The sequence below is a fragment of the Equus caballus genome, chromosome 4 (assembly GCF_041296265.1).
Source record: "Equus caballus isolate H_3958 breed thoroughbred chromosome 4, TB-T2T, whole genome shotgun sequence".
Lineage (NCBI taxonomy): Eukaryota > Metazoa > Chordata > Mammalia > Perissodactyla > Equidae > Equus > Equus caballus.
In genome coordinates, this window is record NC_091687.1 from 105,249,743 (window position 1) to 105,261,945 (window position 12,203).

The 12,203-nt window shown below is 42.9% G+C and overlaps 1 protein-coding gene across 4 annotated transcripts in view; it reads left to right on the forward strand.

Annotated features, from left to right (window-relative positions):
• The window catches only part of CUL1 (cullin 1), a 113,702-nt gene that overhangs the window by 89,385 nt on the left and 12,114 nt on the right, over window positions 1-12,203 (forward strand). For all 4 annotated transcript variants that reach the window (XM_070265134.1, XM_023639896.2, XM_023639893.2 and 1 more), the window contains exons 10-13: window positions 8,408-8,515; window positions 8,598-8,704; window positions 10,931-10,979; window positions 11,359-11,490. In XM_070265134.1, coding sequence (XP_070121235.1) covers window positions 8,408-8,515; window positions 8,598-8,704; window positions 10,931-10,979; window positions 11,359-11,490 — 396 coding nt within the window. The remainder of the gene's footprint in view (window positions 1-8,407; window positions 8,516-8,597; window positions 8,705-10,930; window positions 10,980-11,358; window positions 11,491-12,203) is intronic.

The window sequence follows — 12,203 nt, forward strand, 5'->3', positions numbered from 1 at the left end:
TCTTAACAGTTTTAGTGCTAGCATCTTACGCAGCTACAAGTATTCATTGATGATGATAGTTATGACGATGAAGAGGAGAAGCCCTTGACTCGGTGGCCGCCGTCTCCTTTCCAGTGTGTCTTCCGTTCCTCTCGTCCTCATTGTCCCCTCAGCTAAACTGGGATGCTCACTGCTCCTCACATGTGCCTTGCCCTGCCTTCCTAGTTCCCTCTGCTCAGACGTGTTCCTTTTTTCTATGTGTTAAACACCTATTTATCTTTCAAAACCCAGTTCAAATGCCATTTCTTCCAAGAAGCCTTTCTAATCACCCCTTTGAAATAAATGTCTTCTGCAAGGATGGCTTTATCCATGTTTGTGTCTTCAAAGCTTGGCCAATGCCCTGTACAGAATAGGGCCCAGTATACTTATGTTTTATTTATACCCTCCATTGTTCCCAGCAGGATTCAGAGCTGCTTACACAATGTGTAAAAGACAACAGGAGGGGCCGGCCCCGTGGCCGAGTGGTTAAGTTCATGCACTCTGATTCGGCAGTCCAGGGTTTCGCCGGTTTGGATCCTGGGCGCGGACTTGGCACTGCTCATTAGGCCACGTTGAGGTGGCATCCCACACACCGCAACTAGAAGGACCCACAACTAAAATATATCACTATGTACTTGGGGGATTTGGGGAGAAAAAGCAGAAAAAAAAAAAAGATTGGCAACAGTTGTTAGCTCAGGTGCCAATCTTTAAAAAGAAAAAAAGACAACAGGATAAATGAAATAAATTAGAGAGTCGCAAAATAAGGATAGGAGACATAAGCAAAGCCAAGTGTAAGGTGGTGTTCAAAGTGCACACGGTGGAGTCTAGTGCTCTTGTTAGAGCTGAGTCACAAATTTGCCTCCAGTTCTTCCCAGTCAGCACTGAGAGCTTGCCAGTAAAGACAGTCAGTGCCGTGAAGTACCATCAGCTCCTAGATCCATCGTGACCGCAAAGAATAAGCCTGTAACTCAGGAGAGCGACTTTATTGGCGTTCAGAACTGGGACTGCTTTCCCCAGTGGCCCATTCTAAAGAGAGCACGAGTGATGTGGACAGTCAGCAAGGCTACACTTACAAGTAAATACAATGTCAAGTCATCGGATGGCTTTATCGTTCCCCTTGACACCAGTTTATAGCAAAATACCAAAATAAAGTTTAGGAAAAGCGTCAATGCAGACTTGTAAGTACTTGCTAATGAATGCTTGATGTAGTTGGTTCCATGTTGAATTTCTAACACGTGATTCCCCAACAACCTGGCTGCTATCGTGCTGCCCTACAAAGAGGGCCTCATAAATGAACATAAATCAGGTCATAGGAGAATGTTCCATTACTCTCTGTCTTCAGGGCAGACGTGGCAACAGATAAGCACAGAGTCCTTTTTGAAACCATATCTGGATTTAGTAACCTTAGGCTAACCGGAGCTGAAATGTAACCCGACAAGAGCGGGCTTGTAAGCACTTGGATGTCCAGCAGGGCTGTCAGTCTGGTGCTGGGGTGTTGGGCTGCAGAGACGGCCTGGGGAACAAAGTTGTGAGAGTGCGTTTGCGGCTTTGAGAGGAACTTTGTACTCAAACGGGAGGAGGCGTTTTCAGGGGCTGCTGGCTCATGATTGGAAATGATAGTGCTTATGAAAGGGCACTCTGAAAATGCATAATTTTATAGGCAAAATAAAATCAAGTCGCTCTGACAAGCATATTATTTAGTATAAGACTAAGGGGTGAATCTAGGACCTTGTCAGAATTATGAAAAAGTTCTGTCGTTTGGATTGAGAAGTTGAGTTAGCAATAATTATAAGAACTTAATTTTATATGAATTTATACCTGAATAAGCAGAGTAACACATTGCTAGGTGCTTCTGGCAGATTTAGGTTTAGTTTATGTGCATCCAAGATTCCCTTTCTCTTCTGGAGTAAAATGCTTAGACAACTTAGTCCTGACTCCACCATTCTGTGGATGATGGTGAGAGAAGAAAATTAATTAGCTAGGGAACCTTACATGTGGAGTCTCACCTGGCTTTGTCTGGTCGAAAGAGAAAGAATACACCTCCATAAAATCTTAAATAATAGGAAGAGGATAGGATAAGAAAATCCTAGACTATCATGGCTATAGGCTATCCCTTAAAACTGGGGGGTGGATCATGGAGATTGATTTTACTATTCTTATATTGAATGTTTTCGAAAATTTTTTGTAATAAAACATCTTTTTAAAAAACAAAAGGAAAAAAATGCCTGTTTTGATGCAGTCGATGTGGCAAAGAAAGAGGAGGGATCACAGAGCTGTTTTAGGAGAAAGGGGAGCAGTTTTGTACAGTAAGTCTAACCAACAAATTTGATTATGCAGAAAACTGGCATATACACTGTAAATTGGTTCAGAAAGCATATACGTAAAAATTCGTGGATTTATTTTCTGTCTTGCCATGGGATGAAGAGAATACACATTTTCTCTAGAAGAAGAAGTACTCAGTTGTCCATTTTTTGTCTAGGATGACCAGGCTATGAAAAGATTCCTGTTTCATTTTTGTATCCCGAACGTCACCTTCTTTCTTTCATCTGTGAGGAGGACTACAGCCCTTTCACCCCAGACCCATCGTGGAAACCTCTCTCTACCCGAATCTGACTTTATACTCACATCAGACTAAACTTGAGTGCAATGTTTGCCATGAGTTTCTAAGTCCTGAAGTGCCCCCCGCTTGCTCAAGGCCAGTTAGAGACCACCCCGAGCTCTTCTGCGGCCGCCCAGCCCTCACTGAGATGAGCAGCCCCAGCCAGGCCTATCTGCCCTCTGCACTGCTCCTGTTTCTGAACCAATGTAATGGTTATTTTCTGAAACACCATTCTTCCCCTTAGAGAAGTCACAGTTCTTCCTGGCAAGTCTAACTTAGTTTCACTTTCAAAATTTAATATTTTCACCTCTGATCACTCTGCACCTCAGCAGTGACAGTGCATGCAAGGGGCTGACACAGGGACTCCAGCCCCACCTTGGACGGAAGGGAAGTGTAGTGTGAGCCAGAACAAGGGGGAAGCTGGGGAGTAATGAGGGCCAGGGTCAAAGGTGAAAGCCCACAGTTGCATACCGGGGACCAGGACTTTGTAGAAGTTTATGGAATCCAAAAATGGTGAGATTAAAGATTTGTTAATTGTGATCTGTGACTCAGAATCATGATCGCAGATAAATAGAAATGATTGAAGCAAAAAGTGGCAGGTGGACAGAAGGCATAGTGATGGGGATAGAGAGCACTAGTTAAATTGCTGAGGTTTTTGTCATGGTATTTTAAACTTTAAACCACTCTCAGAAAAACTGGCATTTTCTTTTTATCATAAGAGGTTAGATGAGGGAGTAGAAAAAGCCCATTAAGAAAATGCAAGACCATTTTACCAGAAGACTTTTGAGGCCTCCCATTTGTCCCCTAGTTTTTTGGTTCTCTCTCTCTCTTTTTTTTCCCCCATTAGTTAGTATCAAAATTAATTTTACTCCCTGAGCGCGCACACAGACTGGTGATGGAGGGAGTCCATGAGAAACACGCTCAGTGGGGGGAAGCCCGTCGAGGGTTTGCGTGTCCACAGGTAGCTGTCAAGGAGGGTAAGCTGTGTGCTGACAAATTGTTACCTGTTTTTCTCTGTAGTTAGTGGTTTGTCATTGTTCTTTTTCTGGAACTTTTTGCTTCTCTGTGTTTTGTGTGGTTATAGTAGTTACTCCAAAGACCGAGTGCTGATGTTTGTGGGGAAGAAGAATTATACTGCCCCCAAATAATTGCATGGTGTGTGTTTGTTAATTAGTGAGACTTCCTATCTTTCCCTTTCCTTCTCAAAGAAAAACGATCTCAAGGTGACGACATCAACGGCATCGAGCAAGGCCCTGTGTGCCGTGTGATGGTGACTAGGCCCCAGCTCCTAGAACTGCTAGAGCTCCTGTAACGGATCTGCTTTCTGTGGTCCCGGCTGCACAAGAGATGTGGGTGCTGAATGTGCCTCAGAGGTGGCTCTAGGTGAGAGCAGGTTCCGAGGACTGGTCAGATGTCGCTGGCTTGGAGAGCACCAGCTTGTGTTCATGAAATGGTAAAGGTGCTCCCTTGAGCCTGTCGCACTCCGATAGACCTCTTTTGACAATGTTATGATACCACTTCTGGTCACAAATGATCCTGAGAAATCATGTCTCGTATATACCAGCTCTCCGGGAGTTAATGCCCTCAGACCTCTTCGTCTGCCACATGTGCTTTACTGTTTTAAGATAGGATGACAAAGTAGAAGTTACGTGAGGCTCCTAAAGGGTATTTTCTCTTTGTGGAATTGGTCATTAGAATTTTCCTTTTAGTGGAAGTGTATGGAATAAAAGGTAATAATTCAGTTGTGATTATCATTACCTTTCTGGTTTAGCCGTTTAAGAAGTATTTGGTGAATGCCGCTACCCTAGGCATGCGGAAGTGCGGTGGTTGTAAGCAAGGTAGACAGACAGGGCCCAGCAGGCTGCTTGGAGCCTACGTCCAGAAGAAAGGCTGGCTCGCAGTGTGACTAGCATTCCAGGCGTCTAGGCGCTGTGTAGGCAGGGCAGCCTAACTGTCCTGAAGTTCAGGGAGCTTCCCTGGGAAGGTATTGGAGACTGATAAAGAGTGGAGCTAGCTGGGCACAGGAGGATCCTAGACAGAGCCAAGACCCTCAGGGGGTGTCAACACGACTCATTCTAAGAAGCAGGAAGTCTGATGTGACTTGAGAAGAGGGGAAGTGGCACAAAGTCAAACTGAAAGGGCAGGACTGGGCCGGCCAGACTGTGGGAGACCTTGGAAGCCATAGTAATGGTGTTGCCTTAGTCCTGAGGGCAAGAGGAAGCCAGAAAGGTTATAATGAGCATGAAACTGACAAGATCAGGTTTCCATTTTTTTAAAAATCGCTACCTTGTGGAAAATAGATTAAAAGGAAGAGTTGTGAGTATTCCCATTGTTTGTTAGAGTGATTCAGATGGAAAATGACATGGGCTTGGTTATGGTGAGGACGGAGAGAAGAAATTAGAGAGAGTGTTAGACTCTGTAATGGACAGGTTTTGTATTTGATCATTGTTGAAGCTAGATGATGAGTACGTGGGGTGGATTTTACTATTCTTTGTGATTTTGAATATATTTGACTTTTTTTCTGCAATAAAACATGCAAAGAAAAGGAGAAAGAGAGTAATCCAGAAGAGAAGCAGGGTCCTGGAGGAGAAGAGGTCAGCTCTGACGCAGAGTTTGGGGATCTCATGGGACATCCAGGGGCAGGTCATGTGAGCTCAGGGAGAAGTCTGGTCTGGTCTAGTCTAGAGATAAATGTGACAGGCCTTGGCACAAGAACGACGACTGAAGTCATGTAGGAGTTGGATGAGATCTCTTAGGGGACCAGCCCTGAGAGGTTTCCTGTTTCTTACATGCAAAGAGCTCTCCTGTACTATTGAGTAAAAACGGATGGTCATGAATCAAACCACTTACCACTCTGTTCATTTTTTTAAACATCAAAGATTCACAGATCTTCATTTTCTTAAAAAACATGCATTTACTCCAACTGATCTTTTCTGTCTCCTTACGTCTGTTGCTTTTATAACCTGCAGTCTGGTGCCCTCTGAAATACCTCCTAAAGATCATCATTTACCTTCTGATTGCTAAGTCACTCACCTTTTGAACGTCTGTTCTCTATTTGGCACTGCTGACTACTCCTTCCTTAAACTTCTCTCCTCAGTGTTATTCCAGTGTATTCCTGTCTCCATCTGCACTTGCCAGGTTCCTAAGTGGTTTCTCTCTGGATGCTAAATTCAGATTTCGGAGACTCAGTGCTTTAGCACATTCTTCTCTTAGTGGGTATCATTCAGACCCTCACTTCTCACCCGCCGGACTCCTGGCTGGGTCTTCTCCTGTAGAAAGAATCTTGGATTTGGAGTGTGAAGACTTCTGTTGCCCTTAGAGAACATTTGGCTTTCCATATGCAATTCCTTCCTGGCATTTCCTGGGACATTTATATGTTTCCAAATCCCAAATCTGAGACAAATTGGTCAAGAAATCAAGAAAACAGGGAAAAGCATTATAATTCTCCTGCAAGCGTCATAGTCAACATAGAGACATTCTTGGTTAAAAGGAATCCATTGATGCAGTCCGAAGCAAGGGCAGGGGTGCTGACGCTGAGAGTCCAAGGTTAGTCATCGTCTCTGGAACCAGGACCAGAGCATCCAGTAGAAAAAGTGCAATCTAATCAGTCCCCTTTGTAGGTGATGCCAAGTTATAATGTGTGTGTGGGCCTCTCTGCTGCTCAGAGTGAGTCATTCCTGCAAATAAAACAAGTACTAATATGTTTATATACATAATATACTTTACATAAATCCTGTGAGTGTTGTTCCAAGAAGTAGCACGTTTTGAAAGCAAAGTAAATCCTTAACTTAGCAGTTGTGACATGCTATTCTTTGTAATGCTGTTAACCTTGGATGTTACTTTATTCGAACACTACCCGATAATGTTTACCGGCATTTTCCAGTGTTTGGATTCTCTCTGTAGGCTAAAGTTCTTTGTAAATACTTCAACAGAAGAAATGCAAAGAGAAAAATATGTTGTGAAATAATTTGACATGACATCAGAAAGTGATCTGAAATCTCAGTTGGCAAAAGCAATATTGATTTCAATGGCAAAACCAAAACTAAACCAAGTAGACAATGGTTTCGTTGTTAAAAAAAGAAAGGAGTTTATATGAAGTAAGATATATGCCAACTGGAAGATGCTTCTAGATACACTCTTAAGATTGAGCCCAAATCAGTGCAAAATGGAAGGCATTTTTCTACGTCTGGAATAGTTGTGAAACAGCAAAATTATCTGTTGGGGCAGTTAATGCTGTGTGTGTTTTAACATTTTAATATAGATAATTTTTAAATATTAAATATATGTGGTATTAGCTTTCAGTATTTCAATATTTGGCATTTATTTTGTGTTAGGTTTCCTTTTAATGTTTTCTGTTATCAAATGTCTGTATCAGGTAGAGGCCACTTTAGATGTTATTAAAATTAGCATCTTGTCACAATATATTTGTTCTTAATGATAAACCTTGCATTTTTATTATATATATGTATATTTTTTTTTACAGAAAACCTCTGAAACTCTTCATGTAACTATCGTAGAAAAATGATTCATTCTTAATGGCTACTCATTATTATTTAAAAACAAGTAAACTGTTATCAAAATGCAGAATAATTAGAATTGGGGGAATTCTGGTTTCTCTTTCCTGAATCCTGGGGATTAATATCTGTCAGGAATTTGGAAACACTAGCAAACCATTTCAGCTCCCTGCACCTAGGCCTCCCGTTTGTGAAGTGGCACCCTCCCACTGGGGCTGCGTCTGTCACAGAGCCAGTGCGCTGGGTCGGGCTCAGCGGGTCAGCCTGCCTTGCGTGTGTCTTCCTGACCTGTCACCCAAGGCTTTTCCCTTTTCAAAGCCGTGGAAGAGATGCTGAACTCAGGAGTCAGGCTGCCTGGGTTCAAGCCTGACTCTGCCACCTTTACTTTAGCCCTTGGCCAGGTGCTTCCCTCTGACTTACTTTCTTCATCTGTAAAATGGGAATCCAAATAGCACCGACCTCACGGTGATTGTGACAGTCTGGTGTGGGGCTTAGTGCCGTCTGGCGTGCAGTGAGTCCTCGGCATCAGGACTCTCCTTTGATTGTTACTCAGGTCCGTCTCCTTTGTCCCCCATCTTTGCTGTCTTCCTCCTGCATCGCTCCAGAAGCCTCTCCTCTGGCTGATGTTTACATCGCATTCGGTTACGTTGTTCCTTTGTCTGAGGCTCCCTCTTGGCTGCCCCAGTGCTCTGTTGTGTCCCAGGCCCTGGCTGTTCCTGTCTTAACTCCCTTTATTTTCCACACAAGTCTTCTGATTTGCTAAGATGGGCTGGTGAGACCCTCACAGCCCCATCTGACCACCCCTGCCCCTTGCCTGTGCGCCCTTGGACCCAAACCCTCCATTTTTCTGGCATTACCTGCCCAGTTAAGTTCTAGGTAACTGGCTGATTACTCATCTTACTGGCTGACTGGTTTTCCCAGGCAAAACAAAGTCCAGAATTTGAATCTTTAACCATAACAAAAATTGGTTAACAAAGTTGTCACTTTGAAAATTACGTTTTCTATGATCCCTTTGAATTTTCAAATAATTTGAAAAATCATTCTTTTTCATACAACCTGAAAATCAGTATTTAATTTTGAGTACAGAGAATGTATTTTATTGTATTTATAAGCAAAATGTCCTGTGTTTTGATGGTGAAACCAAAACTTTCTTGATCTCCTTCGTTAACTTCTTTGAAGAAGTATCTCCATCTTTTGAAATATTTTATAGTAACACATTATTATATAACTTAATCCCCAGTAACCAGCTTCTGTTTCTGTTTTTCCCCTATTTAAGGACCCCAAAATGTATGTACAGACAGTGTTGGATGTTCATAAAAAGTACAATGCCCTGGTGATGTCAGCGTTCAACAACGATGCTGGCTTCGTGGCTGCGCTTGACAAGGTGGGTGTGTTGGCACTGTGGCTTTCCTGTGGGGTCGACAGATAGCACCTTGTCTTCTGACTGTGTTCTGTGTGGTCCCCAGGCTTGTGGTCGCTTCATAAACAACAATGCAGTTACCAAAATGGCTCAGTCGTCCAGTAAATCGCCCGAGTTGCTGGCCCGATACTGTGACTCCCTGCTCAAGAAGAGGTATTAGTGACTTCCTGTTTCTCCTTAGGAAACCTTTTTAAAACCTCAGCTCTTACATAAGAAATTAAAATTTACATTGCGTGTTACATACATGAAATTGTAATTTTTGTGCCTTTTGAGAAAATACTTTAAATCTACCATCTTTTTCTCACGTTAAGAATGTCTTTGGGAATCGCAGGCAGCGTGACTCTTAGTTAGCTGACAGAGCTCCTTGTGGGGGTCACACCGGGGGTTACGGGGGCACAGATTATAGCAGAGAGTAACCTTTTCTCTTCTGCACTCTAGTTGTTGTCCACTGGGCTAGCTTAACTTTCCAGTTGAAAATGTGCTGCAGTAGCTCCCACTGGCCGTTTCTGAAAGCAGAAGACTCCGCACACAACAGCATTTCCTTATTCCGTGTGCTTTTAACATTGATCTCTATTGATGAGTTTGTTTTATTGCCATCTCATATTCCTTACATGTTTAAACATTTCTCAACTGAGATTTTTCCTAGTCAACACATATGTGTCTTAAGAGCTAAAGGCAGCATTGTCTGATCTGGTTCTCTCCTCTAGATCGTGTTTTTGAAGTTGGAGTTTTTAGTTTGTGTGTTTGTTGTGGTTTTCCTCGGCTTCTCTCGCTTGACCAGCTTCTCTCAGTTCAGAGATGCTCAGGGCTTACTATGCTGCTCCAGACGTCAATCAGCAAACGTTGTTAGAGTGGTTTCCACACCCCCAGGTTGCACTGGTTTGATACTAGTAAATTATATTTTACACAGTTCTCGAAGGCTCACATAACCTCATTATGAAAAAGACTGAGAAGACCTACACATACCAAGAAAAAGACTACAGACAAATGTCACCTGGAATAGAGTTGTGGACATCTTAAGTAGAATATTACCAAACTGAATTTATTAGTGAATAGAGAATAATTCTCCAGAACAGAGTTTCCCTCTCTAGGAATATAAGGATGGCTTGTGATCTGCTATATTAACAGAGAACTGTGTGAACAACGATGTGGTCTTCTTGATGGGCATGGGAAAACATTTGATAAGGTCAATAGCTGTCTCTTTTGACTTTGCTAGAAAGCCATTTGCCCAAGGCCAGTGAGTTGAGTATTTGGGTTTTTTCTGTTTATTGCAATGCTGGTCTGATGTGTAATTTAGCAGTTCTGATCAGGTCCTCTAATGTATTCATTTCAGGAATGAAAATGGACTTTAAATTGAAATACCTCTTCTGACCTCTTTTCATTTTTTCACGCTTTGTGTTATGAAAATTTTCAGTATTTTAAATACAGAGGTATTCTAGTAGGGCTTCAGTTTTTTTGGCCGAGCACAGTGTCTGTTTTATCCACTGGCTTTTTTAAATGGCCCCCGTCAAGTCTGCTGGTATATCCTCCTCAGGTTAAGCTGCTGAGGCAGACAGAAGGGAGGCAGTCCTAACGCGGAGTGCGGTGAGCACGTGTCAGGGCCTCAGTCGAGCAGGCACCCGGCTAGACTGCGTCAGGGCAGAGGATCGGCCCTGGCCTGTTGGTGAGCAGAATAGGATTGGATTTTCTGAGCCGTCTATTCTTAAGTAGAAGTACCTCTTCAGAGCTTGTTTGGAGGCTGCATCATTTTACCTGAATTTATAGGGGTCTTACTTATGAGGGACTGTGGTAGTAAACCTTAAAATATTCATTTACCCTGAAATCGCCTTTCAGTTAATATTTGTTCACACAGTAGAGTGAATGAGTCAGTTGTTAAGGGACAGACATCCGTTTTGTAGACATAGCTGCACTGGAAGGCAGCACTTGGTCGTAGTTTCAACTTATTTATTATCCTCATTATTCGGCAATTAAAAGGAAACTGTTTGCCTTTTTATTTTTTCAAAGTTAAAGTAAAGCATATTGTGGGAAGCAATTAGAAAAGTGAAGCTCATTTACTTATATTTAAATGGATTATCTTAAAGGAAAAGTGCATTCAGAATGTTTTGGGGACGTTTTTATAAGTATCTTGTGTTGCATTTCATCTTGCATAGTCTAAGTGATTATTTCATAATCTATTCCTCCGTGGCAGTTATGGTCTGAGATCGCCAGACTGTTGTAGGTAAGCAGTCACCCGCCCCCCTTCCCACATACTAATTGGAAGAGAACGGATCATTTGAACATTCCAAACTACATTCTGGTGCGATAGTTGAGCTAAATGGTGCTTGTTGGTTAAATGTTTACTGATTTGTTTTAAAACTATTTCTTTTTTTAAAATTTCAGTTCCAAGAACCCAGAAGAGGCAGAACTGGAAGATACACTCAATCAAGTGGTAAGACGCTTAATAATCATCAGTTTTCAGTAGCCTTTCATCTGGCAAGTTGTTTTAAGGTTATTTATGTAAGGCGTCTGAAAAGTGAAAAGTGGTAGGATCATTTATTTTATTTTGAATCTGTGATTTTACTCCCTAAATTGAGTCACTAATTTTAGCATTTGTACGTTCCTCACTAGTACTGAGTCTAGACCAGCTTGATGTCATCTAAGGGGCTGATGAAAATGTTTACCTCAGAGACTGTGCGGCGGCGTTTTTTGCCGTTACAAACATTGGCATACGGGGCCGGTGACACACAGCATGTATGTTGGTTTCTGGTTTGTGTTTGGTGACAGTTGGCTTATAAGTGTGTTAAGCGTGCTCTTGGTGCCTTTGCTAGATGGTTGTCTTCAAGTACATAGAGGACAAAGACGTGTTTCAGAAGTTCTACGCCAAGATGCTGGCCAAAAGACTCGTCCATCAGAACAGTGCCAGTGACGATGCTGAAGCAAGCATGATCTCTAAATTAAAGGTAAATTTAATCTTTTCCTGGAAAATTCCAGTTTTTAAGTCATGGTTAGGGTTCTTAGCCTCTCCAGGTTATCAGTTGGGCAAAGCCGTTTGTCAGTAGATAACAAGGAGTTTGTACGGTGTGAGCTCTGCTGCTCCGCCGCTGAAAACCCGCCGAAGCTATTATAAGTCCAGGTCTCCCCTCACTGGGCCGCAGTTGCTTTCCCGACCCCTCCCCACCACTCTGTGGGGCCTCTCTTCCCTTGGGCCTGGCTTGCTGTGCTCACCGTCAAGCATCCTCTCCTGGTTCCCACACATTTGGCCTCGGTTCTGTCTTCACGCATCAGCACTGCTCAGAGTGGTTCTGCCTGTGCTCACATCGTGTGGGCCTAGAGCTGGTCAGCGTGCTGTTTTGGTGTGGGCTTGGTTCACTGTCACTAGCCCTGTATCTGCAGGAGGGCGGGAAGCATCAGTGGTACTTTGCTATTGAGTAGTTCTTTCGTTATTCAGCCACCTCTGCACTTTGCCTGCATTTGTTTCGGCGCTTGCTGGCCTTTCGAGTGCTGTTATATGTCTTAGAGCATATTTCACTTTGCCCTCAAGTTATAGTTATGTGGGTGTCTTATTCTGCTCAGGCTGCGCTAACAAACCACCGCAGACTGGGGGCCTTAAACAACAGAACTTGATCTCACGCTTCTGGAGGCTGGGCAGTCCAAGATCAAGGTGCTAGCCAAT